We start from the raw sequence: 26,012 nt of genomic DNA on the forward strand, positions 1-26,012 counted from the left end.
GCATTAAAAAAAAAAGTATTTCACCAGCTGCAAAGTGATTAGAAGCACATTTTTCTTCTTTCAGTTATTTAACTGCTAATAAAGGCATTTAATCTTTGATACCTCTGGTTTTTCCAGCTGTGTTCATTGGAAGTGCATGAGGACACCATCTGGCAGTAATGAGATATGACTCTACCAGATGGAACTGAAACATTGGTTGGAGAGAGACGTTCCTTCCTCTCCCCTCACCTTTGTCATTAGGGAAATGTCTTCCAAACAGAGGACCTTTTTTCCCTTTTCCTGCAAATAATTCTAGCTGCTCTAGTGGTCTTCTTAGCAAACCTAGGTTTTCATATTTCAGAGGCCAGTAAGGGTTAATAGAAGAACCATTTATTGCCTTTGTTTATTTGTTTGTTTTTAAGTGTGTATTTGTGTCATTATTTTGGAAGAATTAAATTCCCCTTATTTGTGAAATTGCATGGAATTTAATACACCTACATAGACTAAAACTAGTTCTGGCATGAGGAGGTGCTGTATCTCTTACTTGTAGTTGCTTTTGCCTACAACTGTTTATTAGGCCATTTGTATTTCCCGAAACTTTGGAAATTGGCTATATGCTTAAAATGTATCTAACTGATAAATAGGAATATAATTGGGACATACTAAAATTTTAAGTTTTGGGAAGGAAAATGAGGAAAAAAATGCGTATGAATACTTGTGAGTGCTGCTTTATAGTAGCAACTTCAACTTACTGAAAAAAATGAAATAAATTTTACATAGCAGCCAGGCTAACGGCAGAAGTAAATAGTAAATAACTGACATGTTGCAATATAACATGCATATATAACATGTACATGCAATATAACATTCTCTACATCTGTTGCTGTAGAGCAACAGAAACACAATGAAATTAAATTTCAGTTCTTCATGATGTTTTTGCAGCTTCTATCAATTTACTGCAACTGAAGCTCCCTCAATCATAGGAAATGAAATGACTTGTTCTGAGTTCACTGTAATATTTGTCTTGCTGGAACTATTTTCACAGCACTAACACACATAACCACTCTGAATTTCCTATCTGCTCTCCAGAATACTAAGCATAATATCTAGGATCAAATCTCAGTGATACAGTACAAGGAAATAGAGGTGTCATTCAAACTCTGCCAGACCTCAGCTACTGTAATGTTTGTTTTTCTCCAAGTCACAATCTGTGTTTTAAATGCTAGTTCAGTGTATTTTCACTCATGCTTGCAGTCTTAGCTTTGCCGTAGTTCTACTGTAGGTGTAGAACCAGTCCATGGATTTGCAAAACAGGAAGGCTCCCCCGTGTGTCCTTCTGCTGAAAGAAGTATCAGGGCTGAGCCTGCAGATTTTTATGGGAGAGTGAACAATGGGATACGGGATTCCAGAGGAGCAGCACTAGGGAGCAGTGAGCTAGCTACAAACACTGCTGTAGGAAAATGAGGCTGCTCCTACATTAAAAAAAATAAATAAAATAAAGCAGTGATGTTTGGGACTATATCTATTTTGATGTTTTTTAATTAATCATCGTAAGGCATATTTAGCTTTTTCCAATTCCTCTAGGGTTATTATTTCCAAAGATACATGGCTGATCTTATTATTCATGTGTTCTAAATACTGACAGGTTTTGATTATATGAAGCAGGAGACAAGGCAGATCTTACTGTGCTGTGCGAAGCTGTCACATCCAGTCTCCAATGTCTTTTAAATACAGTCTCTGTGTACTTCAGAGGCATTCCTGTAATGAAGTCTATGAACTCTAGTATGTTTATACTGGTGTCAGTGTTGGCCTCTTGATGTGTACAAACAGTGGTTTTTTTGTGTCCTTTTCACCAGCTGATTTCAGTAATAACAATAAAAATGCCTGTAAAAAGGCTGTAGGTTCTGTGACAATTTTACAGCAACTTAATATAGCCAGCAGCATTCAAAACAAAACAGAAACAAATAAGCAAAACAAACACTTTCAGCAGGACAAATTAACTAAACATCATCCAGCCACTAAATAGACTACAGAATTGCTCCTGTTCTCCTCAGCTCTGGGAACAACTGTTCAGCCACTGCACAAATGCTGACAATTGCAAATGCAAGAGAATTAAATGAAATGGCTCCGTGTTACCAGGCTGTTTGTGTAAGCATGTTGAAGACGCAGAGGTGAAATCTTAATGTGAGGGGCTTTTATTTATTCCTTCATTTGTTTTACTTGAATTGAATTTTGTGTTGGATGGCTGGTGAGAATCACTGTGCCTGTTTTGTTCCTCAGTAGCAGTGATCATCTGTAGAAGGAAGTGTTACTTCTGGGTCCATTATGAGCATGAATGATGGCCTCGGTGTTCACTTCCCTGACTTCTGAGCTCAGCCTCCTGTTGCTGTGTGATGTACACGGATGGCACATGGTGAATTTGAGACTGTCAGCCCCATAGGTGGCCACGCCACCTGCAGACTTTTATCAATGATGTATGTGTAAGCTGTTAGGATACCTATGTTGGTTAAAGAGGAGGAACCTTCTGAAGTTTGTTTTCTCTCTAAGGATGTGTCTGGCTTTGAATGTTTGATCCAGTTGATGAATTGCCAGGTGGAAGTGTTTGTGCCAAGCTTTTTGGGGATTGCTGATAAGGAGTAAATCACATCATGAGCCTGTGAAGAAAACTAGCAGTTGTTAATAACATTCAAAACAGAAGCTACTTCAGACATGAAGTATTTTCCATAAAACATATTGTACACAACTATTTCTTGGAACTTGAGGTAGACTTTTGGCTATTAGTTATCTCATTTTGCACATAGTGAAGCTATGATCAACAGAGAGGAACATCTTACCAGATGGTTTGGTCTTCACTAATGTTATGCATGTGATCTGCGAAGCAAGTTTTGTATCAGCTGCTTGATATGCTGTTTTAGAATTCTTTTGTAGGCTTCTCTTCTGTTTGCTGTAGGCTCTACTTGGCTGCTACCTAATGCAGCCCAGCTCAGTTACTGTTTCAGTTACAGATACAAGCAGATTATTTTTTCAGCCATAGAAACAGTAAAGTATGACAGCTTAAAAATTGTGGCACATCACTTTTGGATTAAACTGGTCTTGCTGCCAGCTGAGCCATGATGTACTGTGTAAGAAGTGGAAATAACCTTGGATTTTAGATGCCACAGGCTAGCTGAAAGACTTCATTTTTTTAAAACAAGTTCTTCTTTATGAAGATAATTCTTTTTGAAACTTCTTGCACTACACAAAAGTAAGATGAGTTGATATTCAGTGTTGGGCTTTTCTTAAAATGTGTGGCATTAGTAAAAAAAAAAAAAAATCCACTGATTCAAAAATGTGCTTTTTTTTCTTGAAAACATTTTAATTCTTTTTTTTTTTTTTTCTGTGGGAGTTAAAATTTCCCCTTTTTTCCATTTCCCATTTTTCTTCTCCCCAGTCAAGCGTTAATGAGGAATTCAGGTTAAAAAAGAAAAAAAAAGCAGTGAGGATAAACAGACCTCACAGACTCCTCATTCAGCTCAGCAGGGCACCAGACCTCAGCTATTCTTCACTTCACAGTGAAGACGATCAGTTCTGGGTGACCACTTTCAAAAGGCATGGAGTTTTTGAAGGTGCTCAGCAGGATGATAAATTGCTGTGTCTGTCATCTCGCCTCTTGCGGAAATGCAGCAGGGGTCTCTGCTGCAGGAACTTGTAGAGAAAAAGGTACAGACTGTGTGACCCTGGGCTGGTTGGGTGCCACCTGTCGACATGGAATCTCTTCAGGGATCTGCTAAATAGTACTGGAGCTGAAGTTTCTTCTGCGAACGGATGGGAAAGTAGATTATTGCATGGGTTGCTCCAAAAGTAATGCCTTCTACTTATTTCCCTGGAAATTATAACAGCTACAAAGAGCACAATAACACTATTTGATAGAGAAAATTCCCAACCACAAAATACTGTTTTACAACGCAGTCAGCGCCATTAGCTGTGCATTTTTGCCAGCGATGAACAAGAGCCTGCATGCTGCAATCATGAAAATCTGCACCAGCGGAGGTGACCCACTGTTCCACAGCTTTTGTGACGGTGTTGATGCTAGGAAGTTGTTGTTGTTGTTGCCCACACAGTCCACTTTTCATTGGCCTGAACAGGTGGTAGTCAAAAGGTACCAAACCTGGACTGCACAGTGGGTGCGGTAGGGAAGCCCAGCCAAGACTGGCAACGTGCTCCACCGTCTTCAAACTGATACGGGACCTGGTGTTACTGTGTTACAGGAGGAAAGTTATCCCTTTCTCTGGCCTGACTCTGTAAATTCGAGCTTTCAGCTTAGTCGTCATCCTGATGAAATGATAAGAGCTGATGTCTTGACCGGGTTCCAAGAAATCAAGAAGAATCACCCCTTTCCTGTCCTGAAAGACAGTGCACATCACTTTACCTGCTGATGGCTGTGTCTTGAACTTTTTCTTCAATGGCCAGATCATATGTTGCCATTTCCCAGACTGCTGTTTTGACTCCAGCTTGTAGTGGTGACACCACATCTTGTCACTGGTAATGATACAATCCAGAAAACTGTCACCTTGAGCCTCATATTGGTCCTGACAAACTTGCATACTCCTGCATAGCATCTGTGGGACCCATCTGGCACAAACTTTGCAATATTCCAACATTGTCACCCTTGTTTCTAATGCATTAAATCTGACATTCGTCTTCACAGGCAGTTCTCTGGTGGTAATCTGCTGATTTGTGCAGATGAGCTGATGTAGACGCTCTTCATTTCTCAGTGTAACAGTTGTGCGTAGCAATCCGAAACTTGGTTTGTCTTTCACATCGCTGTCCCCACTGCTGAAACACAGCACCCACTGCCTCACTGTGCTCATGTCTGCTGTTTGGTCTCCATAAATGTTCAGCAGGTGTTGAGAAATGTCAGGGGGTGCCATTTTTTCTACATGGAGAAATTCAATGCCACCCCTTTGCTTCATCCACACTTCCATGCCAGATACAGTTTTGTCAGATGGCCCCTCTGCTGCCCTCAGTTATGTGGTAAATACATGCATTCCTACCACAGGTTAAGTAGGAAGCCTAAAGAGGTATATAATTCTGGTTTTCTTCTATGTGATTGTGATTTTGTTGACTTGGAGTAAATGACTTTATCTACTGTTAGACTGACATTATAATCTGAAAAGAAAGTAAAAAGCAAATGACAATTTTACTCTAGTTTTTTTTCTTTTAATGACATATTTCTATTTATATTGTTTTCTTGTAACATGGAAGTTTATTTGAAAAATGGGAATAGGCTTTTCTTGCTTATTCTCCTGTTAACATTAAAAACATCAAAGGAGTAAATCCAGTTTTAAGATCCCCTTTTTTATTACCACTTGTACTTAGATTTCGATAAAATAGTATTTTAAAATAAATCTAAATGTAAAATGTATCCAGTGATATTAAAACTGATGTTAGTAACTACATCACAAAAAGACAAAAAGCATGAAAACATTTTACAAAATGCGTTACTCTGAAGTCACTGCTATGTGTATAGGATTAGAGATTTGTTGATTGCAATGCTGATGCGGAGACTGCAGAGGGAGCTAACGGTCTGATGTAAGCAAAAGTCCTATTTGTGGTGAAAAAATACCAGGGAGCTGCATTCCTGTTTATTTCACGAGAGAGGCCATGTCAGATCTCAGGTAAAAAGAGAAAAAGGAGAGCTTATTTTGAAAAGGGGTACTGTTATGGACACTGGGACAGTTATATAGCATCTGTCCAGACCTTCTTAGAATATTAATGGAAAGAAGTACTTTCAGTAGCTGTAACAAAGGAAGGGGAAAATTATATGTGTATCACTGCTATTTTAAAGTTTAGCTGAAGCCAGAAGAGCTCATTTGCACTACTGCTTTGGAAATCATCCATTCTACAGGTGAGATTTGTTAACAAATGTCCAGGGGGTAGGCTGCAGAGAAGCTGGCTCTGGTAGCACAGCTGTTGTGGTGCTTTGAACTTGTAGCTATGAAAAGCTGAAGATCCACTTCTTAACTCTGCAGTATTTTATATATTTTTACAATCCTTTGTAGTGTTTTATTTTTATTTGTACTGCTTACTTATTTGGATCAAGGCCGGTGTATCATTAACAAAACAGAGAGGAGCAGAAACTGCAATGTGAGAACCCACAGACATGGCCAGAGCAGCAGCAAACTGTAATATGAGGACCCAAAGACATGGCTAGAGAAAGGCAAGCAGGGAGACCATTCAAGCCAGGAACAGTGACCTTGTGTGTATGACAGAGTCAGCTTTCAGGAAAACACGTGGAAGTGGTAGTTTTAAGTGAAAGGCATTATTGACAGTGACTTGTTTCATGGTATTATATATCCTCTAGGAAGCCTGAACCAAAAGTTCTCCCACTTCGTTGCTGGAACCAGTCTTTCTGTGTTTGTCTTTGTCGCTCTGCTTCATTCCAGCCTGTTTATCCAGAAATAAATGTTGGTTTCTGTGGACCTCATGCTATTTGTTTCAACAGATCTCTGAAATTCACAGAAAACATTTTCAATATGTTACATAATACTATTTTTAAAAAATTTAGTGCTGTAGCTGTGAAGGTGTGGGTTTGTTTAAACTAGAAATGTGATATTTATCTTCTTCCTACTGATATCTATTAGGAAATTCTGTTTCAGGTTATTGGGAGCAAGACTGGTATATGTGACTGATCTCCCAGTACAGTCTAGACAAAAAATTGATGAAAATTCACAGGACTGGGTGAGAAAAGGCGTTCATCCACACATCCACCCTGTTTATCAGTCCACAGGTTGTAGCAGTCAAATTTTGAAATGAATGTGCAGAACATTCAAATTATCTCACTACCTGAAAATCCCTATTTTATACTTAAATCTAATGATTCATTTTCTGTTTGTGCAGATCCTAGAAGAAAGTATCATGTAAGGCTGCTGGCATATAACAATATGGAAGAGGGTTATCAAGCAGACCAAACAGTCAGCACTCCAGGATGTGTCTGTAAGTGTTGTAGGTGCATGAAGTATTTATTAAAATCTGAGCTGTTTCAGGATCCTAGCAGCTTGTAATTTTAACCCGTAAGTAACAATTCAGTGTAAAATAGACAGACAGAAAGATCCTGTCTATGATAAGTACTGTCCTAGTCAGAAACATTCTCCTGTTTCTACAAGCTTCAGCTAAGAAAACAAGATAAGCTACCAGATGCATTTTCCTTCCCTGTTGCGTTGTCTGTGTCATCTAACCAGTGATATATCATGTACCAGTTCAGTAGCTTGAACAGATTCCTGGGTCTGAATAAGAGGTAATAATACTGAGTAGGAACAGATTTGAATCTAAACCTGTGGGTTCGGTCCTGTCTCTTAACCTTACCAGTATCTGTATATGGTTCATTAAATAATTTATGCTTCTTTTTCCTTTTAAAAAGCTGTCCGTGATCGCATGGTGCCACCACCGCCACCCCCTCACCATCTCTATGCTAAAGCTAACACTTCATCTTCTATCTACCTTCACTGGGGAAAACCTGCCTTTACATCTGCACAGGTCATTAATTACACAATCCGCTGCAACCCAGTAGGACTGCAGAATGCATCTCTGGTTCTGTACCTTCAAACGTAAGTGCAGTGCTGTTGCATCTTGAGTTCTCATTTCTGGATCCAGTTTCCAGTCTTTCTGCCCTCTTTTAATTTCCTTTGAGAAAGATACAAGTTGCTACAAAGAACTTGTGTGATTTTCCAGGTGGCTGAGAGTTCTGTTTCTTTGGTTATATAGATGTGACTGTAGAACACCTTAGTTTTCTGATGGACCTGTCATCCATCACTGGACAAGCTCTTGAATTTTTAACAGCTTTGTTTAGCTAAGTTGAATTTTTTGTTAAGCTCTTCTTCAACCAAAGTGATTATTTATTTTATGGGTGGCATCTCTGTTCAAAAATGGGCCTGCGTGCAGTGTCTGATATTAAGACTGGAAACAAGAACTCTTGAGTTTTGATGGGCTGAGCATACCATGGTCCTAAATACATGGCATCAGGAGAAAGCTGAGCAGGACTTACAGCTTGGTTTTCAGAGAAGCAGTGCACGTATCACAGAGCAGTAGGACACAGAAGAAATTCTGCCTGAGCTCAGTGTTCAACTCTGTGTCCAGGTAGTATGGGAGTAGAAGACTTTGGTCTGCTGTGACTGCTTGCAGTGGTGGTCATGGTGCTGTTGAGAGAATGTATGCGTAGCTTCCTCAATACTTCAATTTGCTCAAGCCTTTTAAAGAAGATAAATGTTGTGTTAAGAGATAGCTTCCATTCTAATATGGATGGTTTTCTCTTCAAAGATTACATTCTCTGCTGTTAACTCCTGAGTTAACAAGTAGATACGGTATATTCACGTGTAAAACTCTTGCTATGTAACGTGGAGCATAGCATCAATTACTGCTGTTGTGATAGGATGAAAATCACAACAACTTCAAGTACTGGTGACTGACCTTGCGCCCCTGAAGATGAAAATACTAAATCAGATTTAATAAAGTGAGATCTATTTCGTAATATCATCTTGAGATTCAATCTCAATGTAGGTATTATCATGCTGAATTAACCCTAGTATGTGTGAAACAATTGTTTTTCCCAGAATCAAAATAAAGCAGACTGTCTATAGCGCATTGTGATCAAATAGTAAGTTGCAATATTATAATTAATGCAATAAATATTAAAATCGATATGAATGACTACAATATGAGTAGGGGAGATTCATGTTCCGTAGAGATCTCCTTAACATGGGGGTGATAGAGGCCATAAATGTAAAGGGGAATTGCATGCATTAGGCTGTGCTTTACTGTGATCTGAGACGTAGAACCAAGAACAGATAATAGAACCAAGAACACGTGGCTTTTCAACTGTGGCTGTAGTTTGTGTTACTGCAGTTTAAAGCAGTGTTGTATGAACAGATATGGAAAGAGCTGGAGTTAGGATACCTGCTGGCAAGTCTGGGCCATGATGCTCTTCCCTTACTTGTGAATCGGTGAATCCAAACAACCTATATAAAAACTTAATCAATGGCAAACATAATGTCTTCTAGAGAACTCCAGGGTTGGTACAATTATCTTTTCAGCTAGACAGTGCGGATGGACCTCATGTCTGAACTTAACTGGTCTGTCCTGTATGAAGCTGACAGTGGGTATCTACTCAAAGTGGCTAAGAAATATCCTTTGAGATCTGGATCTGCAAGTCATTTCATGCTGCTGTATTTCTCTTATTTTATCTGTATACAGGTCGGAGACTCACATGTTAGTTCAAGGCCTTGAACCAAAAACCATGTATGAATTTGCAGTTCGGTTGCACGTGGACCAGCTCTCTAGTCCCTGGAGTCCAGTAGTCTATCATACTACTCTTCCAGAAGGTGAGGGCACTAAGAGAGGACACAAGGTTTTGAAAAGTTCAGTACACCAAATGACCTGAAAAACTGCTCATTAATTTGAAGCTATATGTGGGAGAGAGAGAGACTGGATTCTAATATACAGATAATGCTGTTCTCAGTGAAAAATAAAAGGATGCTCTCTGGAAAGTCAGTTTTTTCAAACTACGAAATTATTTTTCAAATCTGTCTTAAATCAGCAACCAGTTTTAAATAAAATGTGGTATGTGTACACCATTAGCAACACTGGGATAACTTCAATAAAAAATTTAAAATATGTATTGAAGAGCTATGGTCCATTTATAGGTATTGTGAAAGCATATTTTAAAATCCATCAGTTTTAGGAGCTGTAATACAATTCCATGTGCATCATTGTTTCTAGTTCTCTGGCTGTTAGTTTTGCTTACCTTCCAGTTTGAGGAGTGAAAATTGAACACTTCAGCTGCACGTTTTCAGTATAACTGAGTTTCACATTCTGAGCGTGTTTGGAATGTACCTGTTTGCAGGGGATTTTTTGCATTGTCAGTTACTGTTTTATTTTGGAGTAAAGCAAAAAAATGTGGAACTTGTTTTAAAAAATTTAAGCTCTTGGCCAGGTCAGAGTTAACAGGAGACTTTCTGTTGAGGAGCAGTGAATATGTATTTGTTTCTGTGTTATCTGGGATACAGCAATAGCCATTGGGTCTGCACAGCAGTTTAACTGCATGTAAATTAAGTTAGTCTAATAGTACTGTGTTACTGTTCTCACAGCACCATCTGGCCCTCCAGTAGGAGTGAAGGTGACTTTGATAGAAGATGATACAGCTTTGGTTTCCTGGAAGCCACCCGATGGTCCTGAAACAGTTGTTACACGATACACTATCTTATATGCATCCAGGAAGTCTTGGATTGCTGGGGAATGGCAAGTGTTGCACAGAGAAGGTAAATTAAAATCAGAAGTGTATGACCTGGACTGACAGTGATGCTACTCATAGAATGCTTCTTAACTTTCAAACCCCATGGACTACAGTTAGAATATAAATGTTCAGATAAAAGTTATAATTAGTTTAGAATTATTCCAAGAGTTATGATAAAAACATGCTAAGAACCAGTTAATACCTCAGAAGGTGAGGAGAGTGGGGTTGTCTGTGTTGCTTTGGAGCTTAGTGTGTGCACATGTCATAAATCATCACGGTTCTTTGATAAGTGATCATGATGGTTCTGCTTTGTGAAAGTATTCTTTCAAATCTAAAGTCTCTAAGATGCCTTGCCTTTCAGGAGTACATTTTTAAATGCGGCTGTGTGGGTTTATATGTTTCTTCTGATCACTGCCAATCCACTAAACTGAGTTTGCTTAGTGAACTTTACCCTACTCCTAGTAAATAGCTGTGCAAATTGAATTTAACTCTCTGGCTCTCTTGAAATGCTGAAATCCAGCTAGCTGACTTATCAGTATTTCAGGTATGGCGATAGTAATATGAACTGTTCATATGTAATGAATAATTATATGAATTATGTAATATGAATATGTTCATATGTAATATGATCTGTAGTCATATGCTTGTGATCACATATAGATTTATGTTTTATAGGTACTTTCCAGAATAATATTTTGATTTGAAGAGCTCCATCAAGAACAGGTTTCTGTTGTAGCCAGGAAAAAAGGCATTTGCTCTTAGATTGGTATTAAAAATTGGCAGAAGCAGTTAGAATAGATAATGTTTGAATAATGTTTTAAACCAAGGAAGGGAGCTTTAAGGAGTACAGTCGTATGCTGAGTAGTGTAAGAAAGAGGGTTGCCTAGGAATAGTTATATTTTGTTGTTCTGTTGTTTCATGGCTGAAAGCTTACTTGTCACCAGAGAGTGATGCTTTAAATTTTCTGTATAAGAAAATATACAAAACTTAATGACTTCTGAAGTGGAATCATGAAGGACAATTATTTTTTCCATCATTGAGACTGAACTGTTTTAGTTGAAAACTGCTGGTTGTCCCATGCGCTGCTTCTGGAAAGAGGATGGAGAACCAACAGCCGTTTTGTAAAGTTGCAGTCCCACTTTGTCATTGCTGGGGCAGAATAGTGCTTTTTAGCTTGACCTGCAATAGAAATTGTGTGAAATTTCTATGAAAAACAGCAGTGAAATGACTATCAAGCCTGAGAAAAAATGATAAGAGAGTTTTTGAAATATTCACAAACTGTAAGAGGAAGATTGAACGGGTGGGTTTTATGTTACTAAAAGTTACAAAGAAGGGGTGATACAAAGCTATTGTGTTTTACCATAGATACTTTAAATGAGGGGGATATCAGTAACAATCAACATTTGCATGTGTTCCTGTACTGAGCATGCTGGAGGGTATGAACAAATGGAGAGCTACAGATCTCAGTGCATTACTGTGTTCATCAGCGTTCATTGCTAATTGTGTAGTTGGACAGATACATTTGGATTTGAGGCATGGCATGGAATTCAGGCATCTTGATGTGTTAGGACAGTCTGCAGTATTTCTTAGTTCAAGTACAGATGAGAGCTGTGAAAGATGATGATTATGTAAAGGGGAAACTGAGCAAATACTCCTTTGACAGTCCTTTCACAGGTAATTTCAGTTAGAGGCAGGGTGTGGCTCTTTTAGATGCACTTGTTTTATCAAGATCAGCTAATCCTATACAATGAACAGCATTGTTTTGTCTTGACACTAAACTTCTGGAGAAAATTTGTGAAATGTGAGCCCCGTTCATTTCCCATACCATAAAAGATACCCAAAACAAAGCAACCAATGAAACCAGAGCAGAAAGAAAAGGAAACCCACAAACCAATGCTATCACCTACAAACGTCCTAGCATAGGCTTCAGTTGATGCCCGAAAAATTCCACCAATCCACCAGCTTAACAAAACAAAACAAAACCATCACCAACAAAAACCCTCCAGTTTGATCAAGCTTGTATTAGACACGGCAGAATTAAGATACAGCTGCAGTGTGTTGCTGATCTGTGATGTGAGTTATCCTCCAGCCACTTCCCCCTCTCTTGCTTAGTTCTTTTCAAGTGGATCAGAAGTTACAGCCTTTACACGCTTGCTGTGCAGTAAATCAGTACAAAGTGCTTACTTGCTTTAGCAATGCAGCAGGTTTGAAAGGAGATGGTGGGAAAGAGCCTTTAATATTGAAACACGACCTTTCACCCTTGCTGGTGCTAGATATTACAGCTCCTTTGGTTACAGATACCTCACGTTTTACTTCAAATGCTTTCAGCTAGTGGGTGTTTCTTTTATGGAAGAGTTGAAGTAGCTTTTGAAGTAGATTCTCCTTTGCCAGATGTATAGTCTTTTCTGTTAACAAAACAACTCTGTATTTCATATGCTCCTGTGATACTATAAATTCTGACTTCTGAAGATGATTTGAAAGGTTGAAATTTAGATTTAAGTCCAAAAAAGTGAATGGAATATATGAAAGAAAACGGGATAGATTTGGTCTTGTAACTGCCATAAGTGCCACTGTTTAGGGAAGGAAAAACAAAATTTTGTATGTCTTATGTCAATGCAAGTGAATCCTGTTCACGTTCTTAATCTATTTCTTCTGCCTGCAGTGATCTTAGAAAATGAATCCTCAACACATGAGAAAGACATTTTCTGTAATGTTTTAGTAGCACAGCTTAGTTGCATAGTAATCAAGGAAACCTACATGTGTCTAAATAGGGTTTAATTTCATTTTAAAGGCATGGTGCAATGTACTTTTCCAAGTCTGTCCTGTTCATTTTACCAAATAGTCCCGAAATTTGTTAAACTGAACATGAATTATGTTGATATGATGACTTTTATTGATATTTACAGTACAGTGCCATTCCATCTAGGAGATCTAGGAGGCATATAAATTAGTATATGAGGGATGTCTACTCTTCTGCTTTCTGTGGCTGAAAGTCTGGCTAACAACTGGGGCATCTCCTTAGAGGTACAGTGGTGAAAAAATCTCAGTTTGTTCCTATTGTTTAACTGGAACTGTATATTAATATTTTCACAGGAGCAATGACTATGGCTTTGCTGGAAAATCTTGTAGCAGGAAATGTCTACTTGGTTAAAATAGCAGCCTCCAATGAAGTGGGAGAAGGACCCTTCTCAAATGTGGTGGAACTTGCTGTCCTGCCAAAGGAGACATCAGAGTCTAATCAGAGGCCTAAACGCTTGGATTCAGGAGATTCCACGGGTCAGTAGCAATGTTCTGATTAATTCCATCACAAGTATCAGGAAAAATGATCCCTGTTCATTTTCACTTGCAACTACTTTCTGGATAAACCATTCTGTTTTTTGTGAAGTGGTCCTAACAGTGTAGCATTTTCTTTCTAAATGAAACAGTTTTGGAATTTCTGTCTCAGTGCAACTCAGAACTGGTTTAATTCCATAGAAGTTGGACATTTGCTTGTCAAATGGGCATATGTAGCTATTTTGGATTTTACAAACTTGGCTGAGGCATTTCCTCTAAGTCCTTTGTTTGGTTTGGGATGCCAATAGCACTGAGTCAGTTAGAACCAGACAGCCCAGCAGAGATTAGATCGTGTCTCAAATCAATCTGTTGAAATTTGCTGGCTCCTAGAATTGCAGCAACCTAAATCAACCAGTCAGTCAGTGATATACTGGCATATGGTTTCACCAAAGAATTCAGCCCCACCTGCAGCTCTTTAAGGAACAAACTTTGCTACCTTAAGGAAATCACTGCAAGTTCTGTGGTGTCTCCATATAACAATAGAAGAATAATTGGCCTTGTCTGTCACAGAATGGGATTTGTCACAGTGACTTCTCAGAGATTTTAAATATGTTTGTGAGTCCAGAGCTAGTAATTATTCAGGTATATGAAACTTCTAAACTTTCCTTCCCGTTACACACTGAATTGTGATTCACACAGGGATTTTTCTTGCTCAGGTTTTCTCCCTTTCTGAAATTCAGTTATATTTCAGGCCTGAATAACTACAATCATGCACTCAGGTTTAGGGTAATAGACATATGGTGTCAAAGTGTAAAACCTTTCTAGGTGACAGTGGCTGGAATTCTCCAAGCCTTTTCTGTTTGTGATCCAGTAGGAAGGGGTTGGAGCCGGGCTTCTTTGCTCTGTGCTGTAGATCACTGCAGAGACTGTAGTATGGGGCTGTCTGTTCTTCCTCCCCCACCCCCCATCATTGCTACGTACACTGCTTTATTTGGGTTATAAGCTTTTTCTTCAGAAGAGTCAAAATGTATGACAGAGAATGTCTGGAAATCTCTTTTTTCTGTGTTATTGTGAACGTAATTCTGTTCATTCATTTCCTGACAGGGAGCAGGAGGTAACTCTTCCTACTTACTGAGCCTTTTAATGTTCTTTTTTTACTATAGCTTATTCTGACTATTACCATCTGGACCAAAAATCGATGACTGGCATTGTTGTTGGGGTTTGCATAGCCCTGACCTGCATCCTTATCTGCATCCTGATCTTAATTTATCGCAGTAAAGCCAGGTACGTTTTTGTTCTTGAAGTGTGAGATCTTTTTCAACACCCTGTTTGTATATGAGCACAAGTCACTTAAGACATGCATTCTTCTCCAACAGTACTAAGTTCTTTGAAGAGCTTGGTCTTTTCACATCTTCCCAGCAAAAGTGGAAGCAAAGCCTCTCCTTATGTTGGCTCTTCTTCCTATTCTGCTTGGGGCCTTTCTACAATGAAAAGATAGAAGAACCCACAGAGGGAGTCAGTAATGCTTTGAGAACTAAATACAAGGCATCTTCCCAAATAAAAGAGCCTTTTGAGTCAGATAAACATGCTGCTTTACATCATCTGTTCCTCATGCTTAACCCTGCAGTCTGTCCAGATCTGGTTTGCAAGGCTTTGACCCGTTAGTGCTGCTGAACTTTGCCATGAAGCAGATCCATAAGGCAGTTTCACCGCACTGGTGCAGGCCACCATCCGTTTTCCTTGTCGTCAGCTGCTGTGAGACCTAACCTGGTCCTAGTGACTTTTCATAACTGTAGGATCAGAACAAATATAAATTACTAAAAATATGTAATTTAAAAACTGTCTGAAAGTGTATTTTAGTAACAGGTTTTTAGCACATGCTCAGAAGAAAATATGTTTTCAGAGACAGTCTCTGGGTAGCAAGGTGGAAAGATCTTAGTATCAATAGTGGTTACTTCACCCAAGTAACATTAGTAATCATGAGAATTCCTTTCTGCTTGTAGCCTGTGCATGATTAACTGGAAGCAGATGTTATTTTTGTCACAAGCAATAACATTTAAATTTCATGAGAATTGGGAGTATCGCGTAACAAAATGTAGATGCTAAGAATATACCAATGTTGCTTGATTAATAATAGCCTTGAATTTTATCCTTGATTCTATGTATTTTCTTCCTATGGGTCAATTTTATCCCTACTTAACATTGCGTAGGAAAACATCTGCTCCTAAACCTGTGCAGCAAAGCACTGATCGGCTGTCACATACCAACATCTCATTAGCCAGTGCTAATGAGGTGGAGAAGAGCATTGAAGGAATGGCAGAGAACGCAGAATCCTTGTTGCCAATGATAGTGGGAAACAGCTTCGTTGATGCTAAGGTACTTGAGCTTTATTTTCTACCAAAACAGAAATCTTTCCTTGTAATTTATTGTTACAACATTTGAATCTCTGTCAAAATTAAAATATCTACACTACAAATCCACAGCGGCTTTTTTCTGATGGGACAGGCACAGGTGTGGCTGGCAATCCAGGATCAAATTTTCAAGACTCATTTTGAAGTTCAGCTAGAGCTTTAAAACATTTGTCTTAAACTGTACTCTGCAGAATGCCAATTGTGGCTCTGGCACACTGTCAGAGGATAAAAGGTCCATCAGCTTAGGGGTGGTGGGATGGCTAGTCTGGAGCTTCTATTCTAAGACCAGGAGATAGGTAAGTGTCCTTTTTGGCTTCTAGTTAAAGTCAGTGCCGATGTACAATCTAGTCAAGTGAGACACAAAAGAGGTATTAAATATCTTCCTGTATTTTTACTGGTAGGGCAGTTACATATGCCAAATTATAGATTAGTCTAGATGGCAGGAAGTGTCGGTGGATGTGTAGAATCTATTAGATTTCTTTCACATACAGATGTACTGATTTAAGGCATATCCCATACATACTGCAAACTTGATTTGAGCTGTTCTTTGAAGAAGTAGGCAAGAGCTGGAAAACAATGGAAATTGAGCTCAGTGCAGACACGGACACTCGAGACTAGAATAGGAACAGTGACTGGAATTGTTTGCTCTATGTTTGTGGTATCATACCTGTGAGTTCAGGCTGTGAATCTGCCAGATTCAGTGGGACTGGTCTTCACTCATCTCAGGCAGTAGATGAATACTAGACCACAGAAAACTGAGCATTAAGAAAGACTTTGGTTGTCTTTATTTTCAATGTGGAGCCAATAGGTAGGAATAGAGACATATGTTCAAATCTCTTAGAAATTAATTCTGTTAAGATAAACGTCTATCTCTCTTCCTCTCTTTTCTTTGTAGGGAGGATCCGATCTTATTATTAACAGCTATGGGCCTGTCACAAAGGCCAACTGCAAGAAGAGGTGGCTGTTCTTCCAGGATACTAAGAAGATGAAGACAGAGGAGGTAACTGGTCTAATGTGCAGAGACACAGTCTTTACTACCCTCTGTTTGCAAAGGAATTTAAGGAGTTTTCTGTGTGTCTGCATTACTGGTCTAATTTTTGATAGAATAGTTCTACTTCTGTTAAGGTTGATTGTGTTCTACCTTGTAGCAAAGTCATGTGGACTTTTCATTTTCTGTCCCAAGTTGTCAAATATTTTAACTCTTTGTAGTCAACTGATGACTTTCTCGCCTGTTCTCTTTTGTGAGCAGACAGATTTCTGTATACTGTCTGTGCAAAGCATTTACAGTACACCTGCAGAGACTTTGTATAAATGCAAATTAAGCATAAATATCTAAAAATCCCCTGCTATCCTGACAGCTAAAACCTTATGTTTGTTGAACCAATGAGAAACCAGTGATTTATCCAAAGTACTGAAGAAATGTAGAATCTGAGCTATAACTACCTTGATTCTAAATTCAGGTGCCCTGAATGGACGTGCTAATTGAATTAGAAAAATGTCAGTTCAAAACTGAAATGTTAAACCAAATCCTGAACATGATAGATGTTCCATAGATGTGAATTTGCACTATCTTATTTTTACAGAGTACTAAATCGTATTGTGTTTTTGTATGTTTAAGGAATAATAAAGCTAGAGCAGCTGTACATTTCTGATGTTTCTGTGAGCAAAATTCTTGCTGTGACCCAAGGGGGAAATGCTTAAGTAATATGCATGAAGGGATGGGGAACAGCTTGACCGAGTATATTTTAAAATAAAACTATTGAGATCTTTCCAATGAAACCGTCCTTGATAAGCCATGCTTAGCAAGAAAAGATTGTATCATTTAGTATGGAAGAGAAAAGAGTGAGCAAGGTTTGAAACTGATTCTTCTTAATCTCCTGTAGCAAAGCCCGGATTGTTGTTCCATTCAAGTGCTATTGGAAGCACTCTGGTTGAATTGGAGCTAGAAATTGCAGTAAAAATTGAAATTATTTTGTAGCTTTTCAGGGGCTGAATGACCTTTTCCTCTCTGCTTTTTATATAGCCTCAGAGAAGATTTGTCCAGGCAGTGTGTCTGTATCAGCCAGGTACTACTGTGCTGATAAGTGAGGATGACTCCCCCAGCTCTCCTGGCCAGCATTCTAACTTCCAGGTGCCGTTCAGTATTGCTGCTGATACAGAGCATTCAGCCAACAGCGAAGGAAGTCATGAGACTGGTGACTCTGGAAGATTTTCACATGAGTCCAATGATGAGATACACCTCTCCTCTGTGACAAGTGCCACTCCTTGTGCTACCAGTCCTTTTGTAAGCAGTGACTTGGGTAAGAACGTGATGAATTCTACCGTAAGTAACAGCAAAGAATCACCCCTGCTGTTTGCTGCTGACCAGCCTGCTACCTCACCTCTTCAGATCCACTCTGCAGTGCAAAACTCACACCCTTAGGACCACATCAGACATTCTTGCAGTGTATGTCTGTTCGAAGGACAATGAACAGGGAGCCAAAGTTATATTGTGGAAAGCCTGACTAACTCAACAGGTGATCCCGTATTTCTGTTGAATGGGTTTTGGTTTTTTTTGTTTAACTCATTCCTTTTGAATGTTCGATGGTCAACAAATGTGAAAGGACAGAGAAGATTTCTGACTAGAGTTGAAATTATGTCACTGGAGCAAAGGGAAGTCTTTTGGCTCTTTTGCTGACTATCTACCTCAGTTTGCCGAGAGGTGAACTCTGAAATACAACTGCTTTACCTCGTTTGTGTTCTATTTGATCCCAGCTGTGGAACTGATGATACTTCCTAGTAGTGTTTTATTTTAGGTTTCTTTTTTTTTCCAGTTGTGTATAGAATGCGTGCGTTTGTGTGCGTGTATGCTCAGTAACCAGGGAGTTGTATAGGTAGATGAACAAGATTGTTTAGCTGAAGCTCTGCCTTTAAAAAGAAGGATATCTCAGAATAGAAGATGTAATGTTTTAATGTGGCTGATCTAAACAATGTTCAAAAACTGCAGAAATTGGAGTTGGTACTTCCGTTTGAACAGCCACGTGAAATCTTTTGTACCTCTTGATTTCCATTAGCTCCAGGAAGCCTACAACAGTGCCTTTCCCCAGAAACTTGTGCCAACGACTGCTGACAGGATGTACCCTTAGGGCTCTAGGGCACATTGAGTTCCCCACTCAAATGTGGACAAATGCTATCAATTTATTGACAATTAATGCTAAAAAGCATGGCAAAATGAAGAAGTATTCAGTATTTCCAAGCAGTTTGACTCTGCCTAAGAGACATGGAACAGATGATAATGCTGAGTACTCTGGTGTTGCAGTACTTCTTAGCAGTGGTGCCTTGCATTATATATAATGAAATGACTGATTTGCCTTATGCCTTTTTAGTATTTATAAAGTTGCTTTGGATTTTGGAAAGATGCCTTAAATGCTTCTTAGATGTTGTAAGTAAACTGCATCATGAGCTCATAGTTCATTTTTTACTCAGCTTTGAATGCTGAGAAGCCCTGCTAGCATCATCGTATGCCTCAGAGCTGTTTTTGTTTTTTGCAACCCTGATCCTTGCCTTTGCTTAGTATGCTGTTAGCCAGGAATTTTAGCTCAGGGAGTGACATAAGCCTATCTAAAACTCTACCATGAGAAATAAAAAGCCAGAGCTTTAGTTGAAGAGTCTGTTGAAGGACACAAGTAGTGCTACTGCCTTGAACCCATACAATTCCTGTTTGATACTACCTCTTTTAAAAGTTATTCTAGTGTGTTGTGGTGTTTGTTTGTTTGTTTGTTTTTCCTGTACTCAGGGAACAGTTTGTTACTTTGAGCTGCCTCATGAAAATGTGGAGCAAACTGACAGGGTATCGTGTTTTATTTCTTAATGGGGGTGGGAGGAGGAGAGAGAGAGGGAGGAGGTTGGATTCATCCAATGTTATAAACTTGCCTATATAACTATCCAGTCCTCTTCTCTGCTTTCCTCATTTTACTTTAAAAAAAAAAAAAAAAGAAAAAAAAAAAAAAAAGTTTAAAATGTAATATTGTGAGAAAGCAACCATGGGAGCTCCTGGCTCCATTTAAGTCTGGTGGAACTCCTCTGGTAGGCCGGGCTGACTTTGGTATTGTTCTGTATGTATCAAAAGGTGGTCAGAAAGTCATCAGTAAGCCCTGCTGTTCTGTACTTCTTTTCACAAATCATCCTGTAGTTACTGTAGTTCTTAAACTTGTAACTGTTTGCTAGTTCAGAATCAGAAAGAACCTGTTCACCTTTTCATAACCATTTGACTTAAAGGCTTTGAAAATAATCTTGTACCAAAGAATTTTCCGTAGAAGAAAAGGAAGCTGCATATTTTCCTATAATAATTGAACTAGTTAAAAGCTATAGGTTTGAAGAGCTGAATACATTTTATTGTATAAGTAGTTACTAACAAGAAAAAAACCAACAGTAGGGCTTCCACTAATTGTAGTAGTTGATTGCATAGACGAGTTGTATGTTTTTACAGTTTTAACTACCTTGTTGTTACAAGAGCCTTTAAAGAAAATTATAATAATACCAGCAGATACTTCCAAAGACTTCCAAGTGTAATTTTTTTCTTCAGCATGTAGTTGATCAACAATACAGTATTAAAAATATATATATTTTCGAACAGATTTTTTCTACTTGCTGAAGAAAAAGAAAACCTTTTCACCAAAGATTTATTTTTTATCTCATCAGGCAGAATGTTTAGTGTAGAGCAGAGTACTGTTTCTAGTTAGGTAAAGTGTGAATTAACTGAAACTAGATTAAGAATGTGTAATTGTAGCATGAAGTTTCACACTTCATCTTTCAGAGTAGCCTCTTTTGTTAGTTTCATTCAGAAAGAGCTGATATGCAGATGGTAACTATTTGCTTCTCCAAAGATTTGTTTGCTGTAAGTACTGATAATTTGTTGTAATTTTATGACCTTCATTACAGGCAGATACTTTAAATTCTAAACTTTTTCGTCCAAAAACTTGTTCTGTAGTTTAATGCATGGAGAATTTGAGAGAAATAGGCTTCATATAAAATTTGTCAGTCTAATATAAAATTCAGTAGCCAAAGAGATTGAAATATCTGATTTACTAGAGTGCAAAGCATCCAGAATTCTAATAAACAGTTGGTGGCTTTGTTTTTTTTTTTTGTTTTTTTTTTTAATTAAGGTACTTTTTATCAGCAAATAAAGAAAACCAAAGATATTTAAGGTTACCTCAGCATATAGGCAAGCTTAGTTAGACATTAATTATTCTTCTACTTTATTTTTATGTTAACCAAATATAATAAAATTCTCCAGAATTCAGTCTGCATTCACATACTTCCCTTTACTGTGTCACATTTACTAAGAATTTGCAAATTGACTACAGAGCAAAAAAAGTCTTCTCAAAATTTCTCAAAAAACATTCTATCATTAATTACTGCATTTTGCAAGAGAATGGTTGTGTCAGTATGAAGCAGAGAGAACTCTAGAAGAATTGCATAGAAATCTATACTTCCTCTACTGAACTGAGGAAGTAGCAGAATTCTCTGTGATTTTAACAGTGCAAAATCAGTCTCAGCATTTAAATGCTCTGTATCCTTGAAGCCAAAGTATGTAATATTAGACATCAACTTGCCAAAAAGTTTATACTCATTACAGTCTAAGGAAATGAGTTTTTCATAGAGTTATTAATTCCATTTACGTACGAAGAGCTGGCAGAACAAAGCAGACAAAACAAGTTACAGATTTTCCAGTGATTTTTCTTGCTTATGTCTGTAGAAACTGAGTTCTGGAGAAAACACTATCATTTTTAAATTTTGAATTAATTATGTTCTGAAAGATGAACATAAATGTGGAATTTAGTGTTACACTGTGTGAATTGATTCTGTTGAAGTGTATTAAGAAGTAAAGAGCCATGGCTGGTGTAATGAGTGTATATGCAACCTTTGTACTTTACAAACAAATGAAAAATGTTACGGTTGATGTGGCTTGAAAAGCGTCAAAAACATGGAGAGAAAATCTGAGAGTGGTTTACCGTGCTGTGTTTTCAAGTGAGGACAGTGATTGCCCTTCTACTGTTACAGCAGTGCCTGCTCTGCAGGACCCGCATTCAAACCTAAATGCTCCAGCTGCCCACAGTCACACTTGTGTACTTTCTTCCTGCTATACCAAGAACTTTCTATCTAGGAAAACTGGGAATGTGTATGTTGTGCAGATTTTTGGCCTGTAAGTAGCATTTTTTTCTTAAAGCTCTGCTTTTGTAAGAGAAACTTGAAAAATCTACATATCATTTTAATAATTTCTTATATTGGCTGTGCATTTTCAGTTTAATTGGATTTTAGCAGAAAGGAGTTGTGAGAAATTTCTGTAATTTTCATTATATTTAATACTTCCTTCCCTCTTTAGTTTTATTCCCTTGCCATAGAGTATGAGCTTATCCACATGAGAGTCCTCACCCTCTGTCTTTTTAAGTCAGTGGGAGAATTAAATTTGATTTCAGTTTGTATGACAAACAAAAACAGCTTTTTTTTTTTTTTTTTAAGATATTCACAGTGCTATTGTTAATATTTTTAAAGGAAGGAATTCTTACCAAAAATTGGCTTTTTTTTTTTTTATAGGACAGCAAGTTACCGTATACCAGTGGCCCACTGTAGCTCTCCATACATGCAGTGTTAGCCTTTAGTGAAGAGTGAGTACTTTGAGTCAATTTAACTCTTACATTGCAAGCTAGGCCAACTTGAAAGACTTTGCATTTGCTGCAACCTGAGCATACACAAGAGCAGTTACCACGGCTCACTGATCTGAGTAACATGTTACTGTGAGCAGAAATCAAAGCTACCAGACCAGAACTCTCACTCATTTTGTTACTGAATGAAGTTTAGGCAGGGAAAAGTCCATCTCCTAACGTGGGGAGCATTGCTTGGTTCTGTAGGGTATTCCATGTTTAGCACCAAATGAAAAGAGAGCTGTACAAGTGTAATTTTGGCTGTATTCTGACAAACCAATTTACTGAGTGTTAAAACTGAAAGCTGAACTGCACCTAATGATTGTTAAAAGATGTAGTTCTTAGCTTGAACAGTTGCTGCACACTTCTTGGTTGCTGACAATGCAGCCTTGCTAATATCAGATAATCTTTAAAGCAGAGGAATTTGTCTGCAGGAAACATTGATCACCTTTCGCTAAAAACAAGTTAAAACTCTACTATTTTTGTAACTGTATCTTTTGGAACCTGTGTTTACAAAAAAATATTTTCTTTCAAAGAGAGTCCAGAATGAAGTTGCTTGCTGTTAATGAGAAGCCCATCTGGAAGATACACAAATTCAATTTGGCTCAAATTCTGCTCAGTTCTCCACACTGCAGAGTAGGGTTATTTCTTTGGGATTTCTCTAGTGTTACACCAAGGCTGGTCCTGAATTGTTCAAAAAGGGTATAAACACGTGGCTAAAATTCTGCTGTGGTGGAACACTCCAAGCTGAGTTCCTGGAGATTTTTAGCTTTGCAAGGTTACATATACATACATTGCATCTGTCTGGTTTGTTTTCATAAAGACTGACTGTATGTGAAAAACGTATACAAAATATTGCTTTTTGGTTGTTTGGCTTCTTTGTTGTTGTTGTGTTTTTGTGTTTGGTTTTTGTTTTTGGTTGTGTTGTTTTTTTTTTCATCCAAGTTGTAATGAATTGCCAGTGTAGGAGCCAGGTATGTATCTCACATTGTGGTGTTCTGGATCCTTTCACTCCGTGTGCCATTTTCTTCTAAGGGCAGCAATAGCTAACTGGCTAATGGAGGATGGAGCTGAATTGTATTAATTTTATATTTGTCTCAGGGGATCAGCTCCATGAATTCCATTGCATGAGGGAAGCTAATGTTTGCCCTGATTCGAATGTAACTTTTTAATGTCTTTAAAAAATATATTTTGTTTAATAATGTGGATTTTTCTTTTTCTAGCATTCTAGTACATGTTACCTAGTGTGTTGTTTCTTTTTTCCTCTTCAGGGTTGTTTATATATTACCCCAAGGTCATGCCAAAAATTAATAGAAGTTTAAATGCCAAATGTTTATGAAACTGCTGTCTAAATACTGATTGATTGCACAGTTGAAATAAAAGTTTTCCTTAGTAAAATGGTACTTGAAAAATATTTTATTTTCATCATCTTTGACTAGTGGCTGAAACCAGGAAAATATAATACAGTTCCTCATTTTAGGCTGAGGAGCTGCAGGGATTTAGCAGTCGAAAAATGAGGTGGAAAGTAAACCGGACATTGCTTATCATCGGAACGGATAGAAGTTTCCCAAGTGTGTACTTATATCCCATTTATGTATCTGAAATCATTTCCTACCTAAAAACTCAGTCTTGACTCCACTACTGTCAAACAGCCGTGCATGGTCTTTGTTGTAGTTTACTTGCAGTGGAGGTGGAAGTTGTAGTTCTAAGCACGGTTGTTCTCACAAAAGCTTGGAAAGCTGCTGACAAAGCCACACCACTAAGTTTTTCCTACCATTTCTGCACCTGCTGACTGATGAACCTGGTATTTCAACACATAACAAGACCATGAAAATGCTGTTGTGGTTGGTTGAAAGCCAAATTACTATTTTTACAAATGGCAATTTGCTAGACAAAAGTAAGTCGAGTTAAATGAGCAGGGAAATTGAATCAAATGAGACTAAAAGGTTTCTGTTGCTAGCTGGTTGACTACTGTCACTTCAAAGCAACTTGTCCAGGTGGTTCGGTGAATTAGGTACAGAGTTGCAATTAGAGCAGTGGTACCCATGCAGATCTGCTACTGGAAATGAAACCACAGTAATTACTACGTTATGCATGCATCTCGTAGACAGAAGACATGCTGTGTGTGCTCCCTAGACACGAGACGCGTGCAGCCCTAGGACTGAAGGCAAGGCATGCTGTGTGCGTTCCTAAGAAATGGCAGCTACAGAATTGAGGGCCTCAAGATTCTGTTCTTTTTAATGCTGTAGCTTTTCCTTTATCTTGCAAATACTGTACCGCCCCACTGTCACTGCAAATGGGATTTGTATCAACCTGAGGATGTCAGCAGAGAATGCTGTGAGAGGCGGTGGCAGCACCCAAGAAAGCACATCGCTGGGAAACTGATGCCTCTTAGAAGTGTCAGCAAGCAGATGGTTACTACAGAGTGGCAAGTCACCAGTGATGATTGTTTCCCAGTGGGACAGGTGCTAACAGCTGCCTGCAGTCAGAAGCTGAGACTTTCCACTAGCAGCACCTCGTGCTGATGAGTTGGGCACCCTGGATTCTATAGTCTGTGATGACTTTCTTTCTTCTTTTGAACTCTCAGATGAGAAAGAAGAACTGAAAAGCCTCATACTGCTTCTTTAGGAATCACAGTGTTCTTACCTGCAGAGTTTGCTGATGGAACAGTTACGCCTAGTTGGGTAGCTTATAGGACATTTATTCGTGGGAGCATTAGAGTAGCAGCTGTAGTGTCTATTTATAAAACAAACTCAAATTCAAAATTCATTATTCCTTATTTTGAAGATAGGAACGATGACAAATTATTCTTCAGAGATAACTGAGAAAATTAGGTCCATGCTGAAAGGATAACAAAGTACTATGAGTATTTGTTGAAATGAATAGATGTTAATTACGAATGGAAATACATTACATTTAAAAATACAATAAAAAATTCTAACAATTTGAGAGCAGTCAGTTCTGAACTGCCCAGTGGTGTGAAAGCTCTATCAATACCATCCATCAGAGATGTCATTCTTTCTTTCAGTGAGAATGGGAACCACCTGCAGTTCCTTATTAATGTACTGCTTTTAAGCACATTTTACAGCCCAGAATCTTCATTTTCATTAGCAGTAAATAAATAACAAAGCCCCATTTTTCGAGGTGTTTGCAAAAGAAAGCTTCAAAGCAAAACATTGTTCTGTGACCTAATGCCACATCACCTGTGTGCTGTCTGCCACCATCCAAACATCTGAGCTTCAGGTAGGTGAACTCAGTGGGACACTTACATTGAATGGCCCCATTAACTGAAATTCCAACACTGCTGTTTCTTTGTTTAGCTTTACACAGACGTCAGTCTACTGTCTTTGCTCATCTGTTTTTTTGGATAAGAGGACTGATATTTTGGAATACAAAAGC

At 38.3% G+C, this 26,012-nt stretch overlaps 1 protein-coding gene across 1 annotated transcript in view; it reads left to right on the forward strand.

Moving 5' to 3' along the window:
• The window catches only part of PRTG (protogenin), an 80,654-nt gene extending 62,302 nt beyond the window's left edge, over positions 1 to 18,352 (forward strand). Inside the window, exons 12-20 of the mRNA XM_042876079.1 lie at positions 6,859 to 6,954; positions 7,379 to 7,565; positions 9,208 to 9,335; positions 10,101 to 10,271; positions 13,340 to 13,522; positions 14,683 to 14,803; positions 15,730 to 15,895; positions 16,826 to 16,930; positions 17,954 to 18,352. Of these exons, the coding sequence (XP_042732013.1) occupies positions 6,859 to 6,954; positions 7,379 to 7,565; positions 9,208 to 9,335; positions 10,101 to 10,271; positions 13,340 to 13,522; positions 14,683 to 14,803; positions 15,730 to 15,895; positions 16,826 to 16,930; positions 17,954 to 18,352 (1,556 nt within the window). The remainder of the gene's footprint in view (positions 1 to 6,858; positions 6,955 to 7,378; positions 7,566 to 9,207; positions 9,336 to 10,100; positions 10,272 to 13,339; positions 13,523 to 14,682; positions 14,804 to 15,729; positions 15,896 to 16,825; positions 16,931 to 17,953) is intronic.
• Positions 18,353 to 26,012: the final 7,660 nt, after the last annotated feature.

Source organism: Lagopus leucura, unplaced genomic scaffold, assembly GCF_019238085.1.
Source record: "Lagopus leucura isolate 7727_CA_CO unplaced genomic scaffold, USGS_WTPT01 Super-Scaffold_100015, whole genome shotgun sequence".
NCBI lineage: Eukaryota > Metazoa > Chordata > Aves > Galliformes > Phasianidae > Lagopus > Lagopus leucura.